This window comes from Chiloscyllium punctatum, chromosome 45 (genome assembly GCF_047496795.1).
Source record: "Chiloscyllium punctatum isolate Juve2018m chromosome 45, sChiPun1.3, whole genome shotgun sequence".
Lineage (NCBI taxonomy): Eukaryota > Metazoa > Chordata > Chondrichthyes > Orectolobiformes > Hemiscylliidae > Chiloscyllium > Chiloscyllium punctatum.
Genome location: NC_092783.1, coordinates 14,117,980 through 14,135,955, shown reverse-complemented (window position 1 = coordinate 14,135,955; position 17,976 = coordinate 14,117,980). Strand labels below are relative to the sequence as shown.

Genomic DNA, 17,976 nt, shown 5'->3' with positions numbered 1-17,976 from the left:
TTGTTTAACTTCTGCTTTTCTCTTCACAAATACTATACAGAATGGATTAAGAACCCTTTATATGTATTTGTAGGTAATTTCTTTATGAATCAAGTATATTTTTGTAATAAAAACACTATCTTAATGTCACATGCTATTCCAGCATCCTTTGATATCACTAGTATCTACAAAGCTATCAATCTTTGTCTTGAACTTACTGATTGATTGAGCTTCCAGAGTCCAATGGGGTAGAGAATCCCAAAGATTCATCACCCACCTCATCTCTGCCCTAAATGAATTTACTTTGGTCTTTTATTCCGAATTCCCTCATTCTAGACCCCACAGTCAGGGGAAACATTCTTCTCTATCTAGTCTGTCTACCCTCTCGGTCAACTTAACTTGAGAGAATACAGGCCCAGTCCCCTCAATTCTCTTCAAAACACAGCTTAGGAATCACCTTAGGAGTCAGTCTGGTGATCCTACACTGCATTCTCTTTATGGCAAGTATATCCTTCCTTAGGCAAGGGGACCAGAACTGTACATGTTAACCCAGGTGTGGTCTCACCAGTGTTCTTAAAAAATTGAAGCAGAACTCCCTTTGGCCCTGTACTCAAATTCTTTTGCAATAAGTGCTGCTGTCATGGATTTTCAAAAAAAACATCCCCCTTTGAGACGTAGGCATGGCTGGCTGAGCCAACATTTATTGTTCATTCTTCTTGCCATTGAGAAAGTGGTGGTGACTTGCCTCCTTGAACTGCTGCAGTCCATGTGCTGTAGGCAGACCTACAATGCTATTAGGGAGAATTTAATTACTTTTTAGTTGTTTCATGGTTGATACAACAGAGTAACTGCCATTTCAGAGGGCAGTTAACAGTGGCTCTAGAGTCACATATAGACACTTTCCTAAAAGGAAATTTATGAACCTGGTGGGTTTTTCCAATAATTATATGATTATCATTAAACCTTTAACTCCATTTCTTTTTCTCCCCCTTATCGAATTCAAGTTCCAGCATGGTGGTATTTGAACTCAGTTCCCAGAACAGTACTGTGGTTCCTGGATTTGTAGTCTTGCGATAATTCCACTAGGCCATCACTCTCCTAGCTAATGGTGTTCTGGTTTTGAAGTTATTCTGCACACACAAGGTGCTGGCATTGGCATTTCTTCATGGAACCATGGTAGTTCACTAAATTCCCTTTGCTTCACGTGGTGAGGTAGACAATCCTTTTCAGGAGCTCCCCCTGAGTGATAAAGGTGATCTTCTGAGCAGAGTTGCAGGGAAAGGGAGAGCAATGGATTATTGCTTCTTCGGCACATCTCAATTTCTCTCTGAATCCACTCAAAAATACCAGAGCCTTATTTCATAGTCAAACCATGTGACCTGTCTGTGAAAGGTCTACAGACCATATGACACCATCCAACCACAATATGTGATATTAGTTGCCAATGAACGTTGAACAAAGTGTCCATTCCCTTTACGTTATTTCTGAAGCCGTCCTTTTTTATCTGTGACATTGCCAATTCCATTTCTGTTTCAGCTTGTTTGCTGCTGAAATCCTAATCCTTTTTTTTTTAAATGATCCCAGCTGATAGTAATACTGAACAAGTCAGATTCCAGAGTGAAATCTGGCTGTGGACAGGGAATCTTTGCTTTCCTGCCTTGTCTCTAATCACCCATATCTCTCAGCTTGCTGAGCCCTGGTCTTGTCGCTTTTTCCTCCCCAGCCTCTGTCTTTCTCTATCCCCAGCCTCATGCCTCTATGTTTGCTTTTTCCCAGTCTCACTCCCACCCTCTGTTCTTTGCTGATAGGCTCTTGCTTCACTTCTGAATCTGAACTGAAATCCTGGGCTCCATCCAGTAACAGAAGTTGATCAGTTCTGGTTTGAGAGTCCAGTTGTATTGACCAACTTCTCTCACTAGATGGAACCTGTACAATGTAACAATATTATAGAATATTATTTTCTTATAATTTTGAATTTAGTTTTTGTTTTTCTATTTACCCATATAGGATTTTAACCACTTAACGTACAGGTAGTATTATATTTCATCTGAGACAGTATGGGTATAATGTTTTGTTTTTAAATGTGCTAAGGAAGGCTGTATGGAATTTAACTCCAGTTTTAAAGTTTATTTTTAAGGAATCAACGTTTCACTCAATTTAAATTTTCCGGAAAGCAATCCCGAATTTGTTAGACATATTGTATTCTTTTGAAGTGGCTTGGGCAGCATTACGATATTAAAGATGCCATGTTAATTCAGATTGTTAACTTCATTTTTCTGTATTGTTTGTTAATTCCAGTATATATACAGCTTGGCTAGTGGAGCGCCTAATTCTGATGTACGGAGTTTATATTAGCACAGATACTTGGATATTGTCAGAGCACTACGGCCCAAGTCAACACGACCGAGTGCACTCACCATTTCGGAATGTCATAATGCACAAAATTGGCTGTATTTTGGCATTTCTGATGTTGGAAATCTTCAGGAAAGGCCCAGTAGGGTGATCCACGTTTGACTGAAGATTCTTATAAGCATTGTCTCCTGCACTCCTGCTGGGTGCAACTATGAATCAGAATGAAGTTGTTTGTAGATAATACCCCTGTTAGACTCATGGTTACCAACCCTGTTCTTCTGATGATGTGAGAACTTTGTGACCTACTGATTGTGGAACCACTTAGCACTAATCCATAAACACTAGTTCATAGTGTAATGCTTTTGGTGCTAAATGTGGAGTTTGCTTCACAAGGTAGTGCATTTTCGAAAGAGGTACAGTTACGGTAGAGACGAGGCTTTCTTTTACAATGTGGTCATTAGACATTTTGGCTCATTAGGTCTGCCCTGCCACTCCACCATGGTTATGTTTCTTAACCCTATTCTTCTGCCTTTTCCTGTAACCCTTGATCCCCTTGCCAATCTCTATCTGTCTCTATCTTAAATGCGCTCAATGACTTATTGCCACAGAAGGCTGTGGATGCTGAATTCCACAGATTCACCACACTCTGGCTGAAAAAAATTCCTACTCCTTTCCATTCTAAAGTGTTGTCCCTTTGCTCTGAAGCTATGTCTGTGGCTCCCAGACTCCCCTCCTAGTGGAAACATTTTCTCCACATGCACTCTATCTAGGCCTGTCAGTATTTTATAAGTTTCAGTGAGATCCTCCCTCCATCCATCTAAACTCCACTTTGTTAACAACCTCCGCAGATCAGCAGAAAACTATGACTATGGAGCTTTGAAAACCGAATTCATAAGAGACAGAATTGCTGGTTGGAAATATTCTGGATTAGTGGTGCTGGAAGAGCACAGCAGTTCAGGCTGCATCCAAATAGCTTCGAAATTGACGTTTCGGGCAAAAGCCCTTCATCAGGAATAAAGGCAGTGAGCCTGAAGCGTGGAGAGATAAGCTAGAGGAGGGTGGGGGTGGGGAGAGAGTAGCATAGAGTACAATCGGTGAGCGGGGGAGGGGATGAAGGTGATAGGTCAAGGAGGAGAGGGTGGAGTGGATAGGTGGAAAAGAAGATAGGCAGGTAGGACAAGTCCGGACAAGTCATGGGGACAGTTACTGAGCTGGAAGTTTAGAACTAGGGTGAGGTGGGGGAAGGGGAAATGAGGAAGCTGTTGAAGTCCACATTGATGCCCTGGGGTTGAAGTGTTCTGAGGCGGAAGATGAGGCATTCTTCCTTCAGGCGTCTGGTGGTGAGGGAGCGGCGGTGAAGGAGGCCCAGGACCTCCATGTCCTCGGCAGAGTGGGAGGGGGAGTTGAAATGTTGGGCCACGGGGCGGTGTGGTTGATTAGTGCGGGTGTCCCGGAGATGTTCCCTAAAGCGCTCTGCTAGGAGGTGCCCAGTCTCCCCAATGTAGAGGAGACCGCATCAGGAGCAATGGATACAATAAATGATATTAGTGGATGTGCAGGTAAAACTTTGGATGTGGAAGGCTCCTTTAGGGCCTTGGATAGAGGTGAGGGAGGAGGTGTGGGCGCAGGTTTTACAGTTCCTGCGGTGGCAGGGGAAAGTGCCAGGATTGGAGGGTGGTTTGTTTGGGGGCGTGGACCTGACCAGGTAGTCACGGGGGGAATGGTCTTTGTGGAAGGCGGAAAGGGGTGTGGAGGGAAATATATCCCTGGTAATGGGGTCTGTTTGGAGGTGGCGGAAATGTCGGCAGATGATTTGGTTTATGCGAAGGTTGGTAGGGTGGAAGGTGAGCACCAGGGGCGTTCTGTCCTTGTTACGGTTGGAGGGGTGGGGTCTGAGGATGGAGGTGCAGGATGTAGACTAGATGCATTGGAGGGCATCTTTAACCACGTGGGAAGGGAAATTGCGGTCTCTAAAGAAGGAGGCCATCTGGTGTGTTCTGTGGTGGAACTGGTCCTCCTGGAAGCAGATCCGGCGGAGGCGGAGGAGTTGGGAATACGGGATGGCATTTTTGCAAGAGGTAGGGTGGGAAGAGGTGTAATCCAGGTAGCTGTGGGAGTTGGTGAGTCTACCAGATAGATTAATCCAGAAAAGATTTGACTTTAGAGAAGGCTATTCAAATTATGCTGGAAGCAGAAACCAAAAAGACGCTCCGACAGAGATTCTGAGAGGATCTTACCACTGGAAACTAACAAAACCTATTCACTTTAAGGAACAAGCACTGTACAGACACATGACAAGTTAACACACAGAGTAAGCCAAACAGCTGATATGAAGAGTTATTATCAGTGCTGTGGAGCAAAAGTACTCAAGCACACTCTGCTATGACAAAAGAATGTTACTGATTAGCCTGTCGATCACTACCAGCACAAGCTCAGTATAGTAGAGCATTGACTACTGAAAAATATGCTAGAGGCATTTTTAGGGAAAATTAATGATTCATTCAATCCAAGTTTGACAGAGTTTATCTATGTTTATGGACATGTAATTAATTTTAAGAATGACACAGGAGTGAGGAAGAACTCCCAAGATTTAAAACTATGCTACAAGCAGCACTAACCATGAAGGAGTTCTAATCAATAGATCTTTCTTTTGAACCTGTATGCATGTCTTGACCTCCATAACCTTATTGTAGCAGAAGGAGTTCAGCTAGGTCCAAGAGAACAACTTGTTCAGAACTGAACTGTTTTTGACAAACTAGCCAAAGCGGTCAGTGGTAGAAGGTTTTATTAGGCTTCGTGGCAGACCCTAACAGGGAAAAAAAGAAAAATGGAGGTTACCTATGTTGACCTAAGTGAATTGACAGATCAGAAATCAAAAGTCAGCAAAGTTTGCCAGAGGAAGCAAATACTGATAATGAGCAGTACAGCCTACTTGATCTCATTGATGAGTCACTGACATTAAAACCGCTCCCCAAGCAAAATGATGTAGGAGATTGAACTTTGAATTTTGATGTTGGATCTTCCAAAGAGGAAGTAACAGAGGTAAAGCTAAGCAAGCATCAGTTCTCTAGTATCATAACTGACTACGTGAAAATATCTCGCTCATCAGTACAATAAGGTAGCAAATAAAGACACTCGACCCAATCAAGAAGTGTAAGTAAATACCTACAAACGTATCAGCAAATTTACAGTAAATATTATCTCTAGAGAAACTATGCATGATTCCATGGAAACCAGACCACTATCCACAGATTAGAAACATGGTTAAAAATAAATTGTAACATCTAGGATACTGCAAGGAGTAAAGTACTTGTTTCAATAGAGCAGGCATCTTCCATGATGGATGTCCAGGAGATTAAATGCCCCAGATAAGGTTATGGGACAACCACCTAAGTTAGCAGGGAAGAATTTATCTACAAAACAAAATTCAGATTAAAGGTCCTTCAAATAAGGTAATGCAGCAATTATCTAGTTTAGTAGAAACAGCATCCTCTGTAAAGGATATCCAAGTGATAACTGGTCCTTTGCAGCGAAATGGATTATAAAACAATCAAAGTCAAAAGTCCTCGAGCAAAAGACCTAACATTTTTCAAAGTCGGAAGGCTGTGCATTCTGAAAGAACTGTGAAACTGCCAAACTGTTCCTGAATATGTGAAGATGGAGACCTGGGTAGGAGAGGCAGATGATGAATGTAAATATCTGTATACATGAATGTGTAAATGTTAACCACGGTGACAAGGCTGGGCCAGTAGTTTGCAATGGAGCAGGGGAATGCAAATGTTTAACTTGGAGCTATTCACTTGTAAATGTTGAAGTAGCTTTAGGTTTCACCCAGTCTGAAAGATGTGAAACTGGAAAGGGTTCAGAAAAGATTTACAAGGATGTTGCCAGGGTTGGAGGATTTGAGCTATAGGGAGAGGCTGAACAAGCTGGGGCTGTTTTCCCTGGAGCGTCAGAGGCTGAGGGGTGACCTTTATAGAGGTTTACAAAATTATGAGGGGCATGGATAATATAAATAGGCAAAGTCTTTTCCCTGGGGTTGGGGAGTCCAGAACTAGAGGGCATAGGTTTAGGGTGAGAGGAGAAAGATATAAAAGAGACCTAAGGGGCAACTTTTTCACACACAGTGGTACATGTTTGGAATGAGCTGCCAGAGGATGTGGTGGAGGCTGGTACAATTACAACATTTAAGAGGCATTTGGATGGGTAAATGAATAGGAAGAGTTTGGAGGGATATGGGCCAAGTGCTTGCAGATGCGACTAGATTGGGTTGGGGTATCTGGTTGGCATGGACGGGTTGGACCAAAGGGTCTCTTTTCATGCTGTACATCTCTATGACTCTATGATGACCTTAACCACCACCTTCTGCCAGCCCCTGCCTGAAGATCATCCCACAAGGCTCAGCTGTTGACAAGCTCCATTTGATAACCAGTTACTTAGCTTCTTTTCTGGGGAGACAGGTATTTGCCAACCATCCCTGTCCAGCAGAGTGTGATTGAGGCCAAGAGCTCTAGTTCAAGTATTCCACAGCCAGAATGAACATGACACCTGCCTACCCATCCTTTACCAGTATTTAAAATCAAACATTTCTTATGCACATATTGATAGTAACATTCATTACAGGCATTCCCAAGGGACTCTGCAATAATTGCTATTTTTTCATCAAATTTAATTTTTGTTATTGAAAGAAAGACCTTGCATTTATAAAACTTTGTGTTTCAAAGTCCTTTTTAGCTAATGATGTGCAATGATGTAGTCAACTCTGTGACTTGTTTAAGAATGCTAGTATTCTGAAATTTCAGTGAGCAGTTAATTGTTTCTAGGGATTCTTTACAAATGCAGGTGTCCTTTTCTCACTTCCTGAACAGTGATAATATCTGCCAGAGTAATGACAGAAGTTGCAGTTATAACCCTTTTGATGAAGATGAAGCCAACCAGGAGGTGGAGGAGGACCGGAAAGAGGAAAAGAAAAAGTTAGCAAAAACTGTCTGTCTTTGCTTGAGCATTTTGGAGTTTTTCACTAACACTTACTAACGTTTGCCCCACTGATTGGTGAAGCTATCAATAGAACTGTTTCCCTGCATTTCCTTCAGTCTTTATAATATATTCATTTTTAATTTGACTTAATCTTTGTATCTGAGTAAATTTTTCACTACCTTTCTATCTATCTTCCTTGCTGTGTGCTCTGATAAATTAATCTGTGTAATGAGCTCATTCTAGAATGCTGTCTGCATGATGTAATCTCATAAATTAAGACAGTGCTTTCTTGACCTTCTAATAAAAAATGCAATTATAAGGGGAAGAAGAGTACTAAGGTTTAAACTCTTCTCCCATTTCACAAGTAAACAAATAAATTAGACTGTTTTTTTCTTAAAACTAGCTAATTTACTGATGACATAGACCTCTTTCATGCTTGGCTGATCAATGCTTTCAGCAGCATTCTGAATGATTCCATTATAAATATGTTCCTGAACATGAGTTTCACCAGCCCAAAAACTGATTTGTTTCTGCATTATCTTTGGAAGCACACAGTCCACACTCGCTTTGACTTTGAACTTTCAGCCAATAACCTTGTTTCCCACAGTCGGCAGTGCCAGATTAGCCCTTTAGTTGATCCAAAATGCAGGGCTCTTCATTTCAATAGAGAGGCCCTAGAGTCCTGACAAAGATGTTGAAGGACAGCCTTGTCAAACCTAAACCCAGGTTGTTTATAGAGATCTAAAATAAAGTCACATTTATTGTTTGTATGGAATACTCTATAATATAAGCGTACTTTCGAAAGGATTGCTCTGTATCTTGCTACTTTAATGAAAAGTTAATGAGCTGAACTTAAGGTTTTATGTCTCTAAGTTGTTCAAATCAAACATGGGTGCTCAACTCACATCGTTAACCCAACTTTGCTTTATGTACATGATAATGGTAACAACCTGAAATTTCACAAATTTCTTTGTGCTTTTTCGCATCAGTCTAATGAAAGAACTTGAAAATGGGATTGAAATGAGAGAAAACTGCAGGTGCTGTAAATCCAGGATGCAAGCAAAGTGTTGAGATAAACAGTAGGTCTTTAACACCTTTTAAACGAGAGAGGACATGAACAACTACACTTGAATGGTTGACTTTTCTCCCTACAGACATTGATTGATTTGCTGTGTATTTTTACTGCTTTTGATAGTCGTGTTAACATTGTCAAGATAATTTAGCCTTCAACTGATGGCAGGGAAAAGTAAGTTTGAGGCCTGAAATGGTGGCTCAGTGGTTAGCATTACTGCCTCAGGGATCTGGATTCAATTCCAGCCTCTGGTGATTGTCTGTGTGGAGTTTGCACGTCCTCCCTGTGTCAGTGTGGGTTTCCCTTTGGTGCTCCAGTTTCTCCAGAGATGTACAGATTAGGTGGATTCACAATGCTTAACTGCCCATAGTATCCAGGTGGATTAGCCATGCGCAATGCAGGGTTACAAGGATGGGGTTGGTCTGGTTGGGATGTTCTTCGGAGGGTCGGTGTGGCCTCAATGGACCGAATGGCCTGCTTCCACACCCTAGGGATTTTATGATTCCAAGTTGTCTGATTTGAGGATATGGAAAGACTCTCACACCCATCACCTTAAATATTGTGGCTTGCCAGTTATGGTAAAATAAAAGATGTTGAAATCAAGCATCACTTCAAACAACACCAGAAAGTGAACGATCGGTATTCGGGCTAGTCATTCACAAATTGACTGATCTGTGAATTTTCCATTTGTTTTTAGTTACCTTTTTCTGTCTCTCCTTTTCCTGGGAGGTTCAGATGCTTTAAATTTGGACCAATATTTATAAATCAAATGAGTTTATATACCTCAGGTCAAGTTATACTGCAGAAGGGCAGTTATAGGAATGACAAGGGAAGCTATTACATATTACTCAATACAACCCACTGTCATGGTGTTGCACTACAGTTACAACACCACATCCATTTATTATTCACTGAATGGGGACATTGCAATAAACCTAGGAGAAAGTGAGGACTGCCGATGCTGGAGATCAGAGCTGAAAATGTGTTGCTGGAAAAACGCAGCAGGTCAGGCAGCATCCAAGGAGTAGGGGAATTGACATTTCGGGCATGAGCCCTTCTTCAGGAATGATTGCAATAAAGCCAATATTTTTTTTCCCCTATTCTTTTTTGAGAAGCTTATGGTGAGCCTCCCTTTCCAATAACTCTAATCCATATACTGGAAGTGCCCCCGCAATACTGTTAGGAGTTCCAAGCGTTTGATCCAGCAACCATAAAGGGATGGCGATGTGAGTATGACTTGGAAGGGATCCTGGAGGGGGTGGTCTTCCCATGTGCCTGCTGCCCTGGATCTCCTAAGGGCGTTCTGGCTTTGTTGAAAAAGCTTTGGCAATTTTGTCCTCCGACCAGAATTACAAATCACAGGAATGACAGTAAACCCTCTATTACAACATAGAACTGAACACAACCTGCTCAATGCATTGTTTCATGGTCCAGTTTTATCTATACCTTGCCTTCTAAATCTTGGAGGAATGCCATCTCTGAACATGGAGATGCTTAACTTGGTGCTCTTTGCTTGAGCGCCCATGTGCAACTGTGGAGATGGAGGAAGCCAAATTTTTGGGCTTTGCCGCTGGCTTGGGGCCAGAGATGCTTGTTCGTAATCTCTGCTGAGAAACAATGTGTAATGTGAGGTGTGTTTTTTGAGAGAAAATTACACTTTGTTCTCTTTTATAAAGAATCCACTTCAAAGTAGATGTAGAACAGACTGTTCAATTAGTTTTTGGATGGAGGAAGAGGAAAAATGTTTTCAGCTGTTTCTCTTTCCAGACTGTTCTGTAGACTTTTCTGACAATTTAAAATTGTAAAAAAAAATCCTATTAAAATAGCATTGATTTCTAAAACCAGAATGAGCAACATATTACATTTTTTTGTTTACTTTTAGGCTAAATTTGTATTGCTGCCCCTTAAAGTCCATTTTGGCCTTATGTTAGACAACGTAAACAGAAATACACAGCATATCAGTCAACTCCTGGAGGGTGGAGGGAAGAGAGAGAGAGAGAGAGGGATTCCTCATTGTTAGTATAAAACCTGGTCCGGAACTTCAGCCTAATTTCCCAGTGCTGGCTATCTGGTCACTTCCACTATCACTGTTTTATTTTAGTTTCTCACCATTTCTTGTCTTGATGAAGCATTTCCATAGACATTAGATGGCTGCTCTGGTTACATTTCATAAGTCAGTGTCTTGCTCAGGCTTTTTTTTCCTCTGTTGTAGTGTGAGTAGCTATGAGAAGAACCAAGCTTACTCTGCTGAATGGTCTGATGATGAAACAAATAACCCCACCACAAATGATGCTAATGGAGGAACCAATCCATTTGATGAGGAAGCATCTCCTGCCCATGGACAGGGAGTGCGAGTGCGTGCACTGTATGATTATGAAGGTCAAGAGCAGGATGAACTGAGCTTCAAAGCAGGTGAGACTGTGTAAAGATCTTTTGATTTGCTGTTTGTGTCAAGTAAGCCAACTACAGTTATCTGCCATTGTTGCTTCCCTACCTAAAGTCTTCCCAAATTCTTGCACTGCTTATCCATACGCGTATTGAACCATGATTTCTTGTAGCAGGGTATCAAACAAATCTGCCATTAGTCAGTCCTGACCTTGCACAATTAGGGTTTTGAAATTTTTCATGCATCAAATTGCTGAAACTGAGTTGATGACAATACAGAGAGGGAAGAAGCTCTGCTTCATAGAATGGAATTATAATTACTCGTTTTGTCCCCTTCAAATTCAGGTGATTTCTTAACAAAGATCGAAGATGAGGATGAGCAGGGCTGGTGCAAAGGACGCCTGGAGAATGGACAGCTGGGCTTATATCCAGCCAATTATGTCGAGGTCATCTGATAGCACATTGTACTTGCTGAGCTAGTTGCTGCTGCTGTATATATGTGTTCTAGATAATGCTGTTTTTGTGATTTGACAAATCCATTTCATTTTGTACTTTTTGTTCGTAGAGTAGTGCCCTATTATCATTTGTGCAAATCATGCTTTCATCTGTGGGCTTAAAAGACTGTATCCTTTAATGGTTGATGTAAGAACATCTATTTAAGAAGAAACCTATTTAACTTAAAGCGAGCTCTTTTCGGTTCTTGCAGTGGCACCCCATTTGTTATCCCTGTTTGTTTTTAATCCGGAAGCCTCATCTTAAGCTCAATTTTCCATCCTCACCTTGATCAATCTTACACACATATGTTTATTTCACTTGGATTCATGTTTTTGATTTTTCCATTGTCAGTCCCTTAATTGTGCATAATCAATAAATCAATTTTCTCCACACACACACACACACACACACACACACACACACACACACACACACACACACACACACACACACACACACACACACACACACACCAACGCCAACTACTTTAGACACTTGGTACTTTGCATTTATTTGTTGATCTTTGAGATTTTATTTGACAAAACCCTTTGACTGTTGCAATTTCAATTGAAGGCCATTCATGGGAATGTCTATGTCATGTTCCTTGCACCCAATAATTCTCATTGATCCAATGAAAATGACTGTGTTTACCTCATTGAGCAGTGATTTGTCCGATAGGTTCCCAAAGATTTTTGCTGCTTTATTAGAGAGTGTAACATTGGTTGTTAAGGTATTTGATCTTGAATCTACTGGTTGGCATTAAAGGACCCAATCATTTGTGCACCTGTTTATTTGCAGCACTTGGGTAAAAGTAAATGAAATTCAGATTATCAAATTGATAAAACTGTAATGATACAACTGGCTATATATGTGTTAAAAAGAAAAATAATCAATGTAGAAACACTCTACGACTCTACAAGTATAGGCTGATTTAGTGTAGTGTAATTATATTGTCTATCATTGACCACTATTTTAATTGTCAGTGCATTAATTCTGCTGCAATGGATGAAATGTTAATCTAAATATTGAAGTAATTATCTTCTTTTAAAAAAGCTAGCCATTATCTTGTTAGGAATTGTGGCGAATGAATTGGGTATTGCTATTAACTGAATTTCCTTTGCTTCTGTGCATTGCAATGTTGGGAACACTTTTAAAAATATATTTAGTGTAGGAAATCTAGTGAAGCGTATCACTGTCCATGTAGCTGTTATGCATACAGGTCTGGGTGTCTAGGTCAATGAATCTCAAGCTGAAAAGTAACTGCCACTGAGAGAAAAGGCTGGAAAATGAGTCTTTGTGATCTCAATGTCCAAGTCCCAAAGTAAAATTGATGGATCAGTGAGAGTTTTTACTGCACTTGCTGGCTTCTGTCATCAGAGGGCTCAAACATCTAAGTAAAAGCAAATACAAAAGTAAAATATGGTTGAGGCTTGAAATCTGAGCTTAAAAACAGGAAATACTTAGCAATCTAGCTGCATAATTTCAGTGAAAAACAAAATTCATTTTTCAGTTGTGCTACAGAACTATTGAAAATACAAACTCTATTGGACCTTCTCGTGTTTTCAGCCTTAGTTGTACTGAGTAAACATCTAACCCTTTATTGACGGCATCATTGTCACAATTCTAGAATGGCTATCATTTTCGACATCTCCAGTGACCTTTACACAAACTTCCTGAAGGTCTCACATCTTTTTTTGGAAAATGTAATTCATTTTAAAACGAAAACACTGCGACCTAAGGAATTAATGCAGTCCTAGCTGAAAGTACTGACGTAGTAAATTAAAGCAAGCTAAATCTAAGTATTAATGTTTGAGAATTGTTTCTATATCTAAGTCCTTTCTTTCCTTTCTCCCCCCACTTCTCATTTATATCAAAAGTCTGTTTGTATTTTTTTTCTCTGCAATTCTTTTTCTTAAGATATTGGACTCAACCTTTCTAATGAACAGGTTTTCAGTGCCATGCTTTGCCTCTCACCTTGCAGACATTAAAACAAATGTTATGCAAGTCTTTTATGGTTGAGGTTGAATTATCTCACTGTATATTAGGTTAATCATTTAGTATAGTCAATATGGTGGAGAAAAAAAATCATGGCGAATGTCAAAACCCCAGCTTTTTCCAAATGAGGCAACAAGAATAAGTGTATATGTTTCTCTCTCTTTTTCTGTGTATTTTATATAGACAAGAATTAAGGACTGGACATTCGTATAGAATGTTGGCATCTCATTTTGGAACTTCCACAAGCATGCTGACTCCAATTGCTGCAGTTAAAGTTGCCCACTCCCTAGCAATTTCATGAAAGATTGAATTGAAAGCTATTCTGAATTTTAACAGCTATTCAATGAAACTATGTTCAGTGGAAGTTCTAATTTTATTAAACCTCTAACTTTGTCTACTAAAGATGGATAAAATGAAAGGGATGTTGCTATTTAATCGATGACTTAGAGTTGTAGAGTTTTTTTAAACATTCCCTCGCCACTTGATTCCAGTCAGAAAGTAAGAGTGTGTGGGAAATGTGACACTTTTATTAGGACAGAGACCCAGATGTCAGTGGCTGATCCCAGCACTTGTCACCAACTCAACAGCATATTTAGATGTAAGATTTGTTCTTTAATAGAGTCCAATATTTGTATCATTAATTTACAGCAGTGATGAGGTTTCACGATTCCACTTTAGGCTAGGAAATAAAGGAAGGAAAATTTAATGAACTTCACTTAATGTGTGAGATATCCATTTTGATTTACCAGTTCAACTCCCTACACAATCCCACGAATTGTCAGACTCCAAGTTTGTGTCTTGCTTTCCCTCATTGTCTCATTTTATTTTTTATTCTGTTTTGGTCACTTGCTCCCAGTTTTCTCAGCCAAAGTTAGTGCCAAAACACTTTCCCATTTTGAGTGTTTATATTGTTGTAGGCAAGCTTGTTTTAAAAGTTTGTTTCCTTCCTGAATTTATTCACACATGTTGTCATTCATTCTCCAATTTATTTATTCCCTAATTAAATTCAAATCTTCACTGGCTTTCTGCACAGAGACTCATTGTCTCTTCCACATGTAATCCATGAGTGCTTTTTTTATAGGAGTGACGCAGCAAGTTCACACCCGATTTTGGGGATCATGAGTTATACTGCACTTCAGAAGCAGAATTGGATGGACAATTTCCAAATGCAACATATGATCATGTTGTCAAACTTAATTATGTATCATTCACACACCTTAATGTATGAATTATGAAATTTCTGTATGGGAGCAAACAAATTGTTTCCCCACCATTCATAGCTATTTGTTCAGTGTAATATAAGAGCTATCCATCTGTTTGGCCTGGGACTGTATACGTGTCTAATTTTGAGACCAGTAATTCCAGTGCTCTTGTAGTTAGATTGTGATGTCTAATTAACAGTTAAGTAGTTATTTTGTGACCTGTCAGAATGTGCCCATGAGCACTATAGTTCTTTGAAATACTGTTGCTATTGGAGTGAGTTGTCAATCAGCAGCTGTTGGATGTTCAGGGTGGTTGGAAGGGAGGTGAGATCCCATATGAAGCATTAGATTGTTGAATCGTCTGGTGCTCACTGATTGTGTGTAGTAAATACCCGCTTGCATTATACTTCTAACAGTGCAGCTATTTAATCTGCTTAAAAATCTGAATTATCCAGTAATTAAGCATTGTAAATACCGTAGCAATATGGAATTATAGAACTTCAACAAATCGAAAGATATTTCAAGTTTCAGACTTTGAATTGAGAAAGTGACTGCGTTGGCAGATAGTATTTTACAAAAGGAATCAATTTAGTAACCCTAAAACCACCTTTTGGTTCTAAACCTTTCTCTGATGTTTTAAAATAATATGCTAAAACATGAGCATTTTACTTTGCCACATTACACAACAGACATATTGATTTTTAGGTTTTCTTTTAAAAATTCCATGGCATGAATTTCTGAGTAGATCTTGGTTCTTGTTTCTCGTTCTTGGATGTGCCAGACTTGTGATATCTACTTTGAATTCCCCATTGCTCACTAATCTGGAAAAACTAACTCCTGAGCAGATCTACCAAAATGTTTGTTCTGTTATAAATGTCTAGATTGCTAAGTGGATGGTCAACTCTAGCCTTCACTAAGAGGAGAGCAAGTACCAATTTGACCAACTGCAAGCTTTTCATTAGTTGTTTCTGAGTGGGCTTGTGTGAAGCTGAAATGGTATGAGACTACGCCTTGAAGGTAATAACCTTCTTGGATAAATACACTGAGTAACTTCACACCCAATCCCCATTATATGGTGTAGCTGATTCAAGAATGTTAATACGTTGTTACTACTTACTTCTTGAATGTAACTGTCATGTGGACTTAGGTATAAGAACCCAAGTTTAAATAGATTTCAGATTTTTAATGGTTTGTAACTTCTGTGGCTGGAGTTGACTCAAGGAGGTTCTGCACTATTAAAATTTTCATTCTCTACTTTGCCCTGTTTAAAGTGAAGTAGCAGCTGGTTTAAAAAAATGTATATTTAGCAGAGTAATTTTGTAAGCAAAAATCTATAAAGAATATGTAATATTAAAAGGATACTAACCCTTGCAAAAGTGTAAAGTGCAGCTCAAATTAAGAAATGTGATACCTTTACAAATCTCAGTAACCATGTATGCAACATTTGGAATTTCTGAGAATGTTTATATTAGAATGAATGTTCTATGCAGGGGTACCTTGCCCCCTATCTTTACCAGCTGACAATTGGGTTGCCACCATTTGCCACATTCAGTATCAGATAATAACTCGTTACGAGGTTTACTTCATTAAGACTGATTTAATGCCTCTGCATTCTTTGCAAGACCAAGTAAAGGGTGAGAATGGGAGTTTATTTTAAAATCCAGGTTTCTGTCTATTTTAAGAATTATCTTGACAGCTCTGGAAACCGGTTGATAGCGACACCATTAGTGACCTGGGATACATTCCAATATCTGCTACTGGCCATTCTGCTTAATGCGCAGTCTGTGCGCAATGCAAGTTATTTATTAAATGGAAAAGGCAGTATCAGTGCTTAATTCATGAAGTCAATTTGTATGTCAATGTAGTGACATGTGGCAGTGCAACATTCACTTAGATGTATTGATATACCATTCTGCAAATTCAATTCCAAATACATGTATAAAAGTTGCATATGATGCTGTTTGTATAATCAGTGTATATGACTCTGTAATTTAACTAGTATCTTGTGATTGTACTATGTGCATAAGTTTGAATTGAATTTCCTCTGTACGTTCACTGTTGTGAAGTGAATGCTCCCTTCCTTTAAAGCCTGTGTTTACATGCTTTAGCTGGAAGTTAATACTACTGATGTAGTGCCTGTTTGAACAATACCTGCTGTTAATGTGAACTGTGATTGAGCCATATTCGTATGTGATATGGAGACTGTTCCAGTTTTTTGTTTGCATAGGATTCTGGGAGTGCCAGCTGGGTCCTGCCTCAGTACCACATGTGTCACATTGACATTACAGTAGTGGAATAGAGTGCTTGCCGAGCCAGTGGAAAGAACAATCAAATACTAAGCTGAGTTATGAAGTGACTTATAAATCTCTTAAAGACAGGAGTTTTGTTGAGTTGTCATTTTTGAATGTTCCAGAATCTGAAAATTATTTCAAAATAAAATATACCTGTACCAAATGGGCATCGATCAAAGCTGGAGAAAGGCTGAGAAAGTATCAACTTAATGTTCAAGGCGCTTCTATTTATATTCAGACTGCCAAATATGCTATCTTTCACTGCAGGAATTGTGTGGTCTATACCCTGACTGTGAGTGGTACTGTCTTTGCTAGCAAGTGCTAATTGCAGTAAAAAAAAGCTGGTGTACAGGCCACATCTTTGTGTATCATCTTTGTATCTCCACGTATTGCAGCAATTTGTACTCTCTTATGATAACTACATTCGATCCTAACAACAGCAACCATTCATTATGTTCAACTGTCTTCCAGGATACATTAAAAGAAATGCACTTCAACATTCGCAGTGCATTGTGTGGTTAATTTAGCTCCCCATTTAATAATTTAAAAAAATTCATTGAGCAATTTATGGATTTCTTAAAAATAATTTCTTGAAGAGGGATTCTATTCTTAGGCATCTACATCAGGCAATAGCCTTTCACTGTTTTGAGGGTAAACTTTGCCCTCTTTCTCTGCGCACCCCCCCCCCCCCCCCCCCCAACCCAACACACACACGTACAAAAATGGTGATTCTTCTCAAACTCGTCTTTGGTTGAATTCTGCAAATTACCAAATTCAATAATGGTGAATTCCAGAATATTGAAGATTTGTAATGGTGGAATGGTTAGCAAGTCATGTTAGGTGGACAGTGGAACAACCATGTCTGAGTGTTACAGTTTTGGTTACTTGTGGATAACTTCCTTCTGTTGTCTCCTCCACTTTGGCAAAGAAAGTAGACGCCTTTATTGAACATACCTGCGGACTTTTGTCAATTACCCCGTTCAAAAGAATATCAATAAAGAGAATATTTTATTGATGTGTACAACCTTTTTATTTTTCTACGCTGACTAATGCCCCAAGAGTTTCTGGCACCTTTATTACTCATCTTAAAATGTAAGGATTTTAGTCGTCATTATATTGCCTCTATCAAGCACTGATCATAACTTGCAGCTGAGAACTTTATTGCATTAGTATTTTGTGATTGAATTATGCAATTTACAAACAAAACCATGGAGAGATAAAACAAAGT

At 39.5% G+C, this 17,976-nt stretch overlaps 1 protein-coding gene across 6 annotated transcripts in view; it reads left to right on the top strand.

Annotated features, from left to right (window-relative positions):
• pacsin1b (protein kinase C and casein kinase substrate in neurons 1b) overlaps positions 1-17,245 on the top strand; it is a 343,930-nt gene extending 326,685 nt beyond the window's left edge. For 5 of the 6 annotated variants that reach the window (XM_072563328.1, XM_072563327.1, XM_072563329.1 and 2 more), the window contains 3 exons: positions 7,200-7,304; positions 10,593-10,792; positions 11,111-17,245. In XM_072563328.1, the coding sequence (XP_072419429.1) occupies positions 7,200-7,304; positions 10,593-10,792; positions 11,111-11,220 (415 nt within the window). In that variant the 3' untranslated portion in view covers positions 11,221-17,245. The remainder of the gene's footprint in view (positions 1-7,199; positions 7,305-10,592; positions 10,793-11,110) is intronic. The other variant, XM_072563330.1, reaches the window with a different exon arrangement.
• The last annotated feature ends 731 nt before the right edge of the window (positions 17,246-17,976 follow it).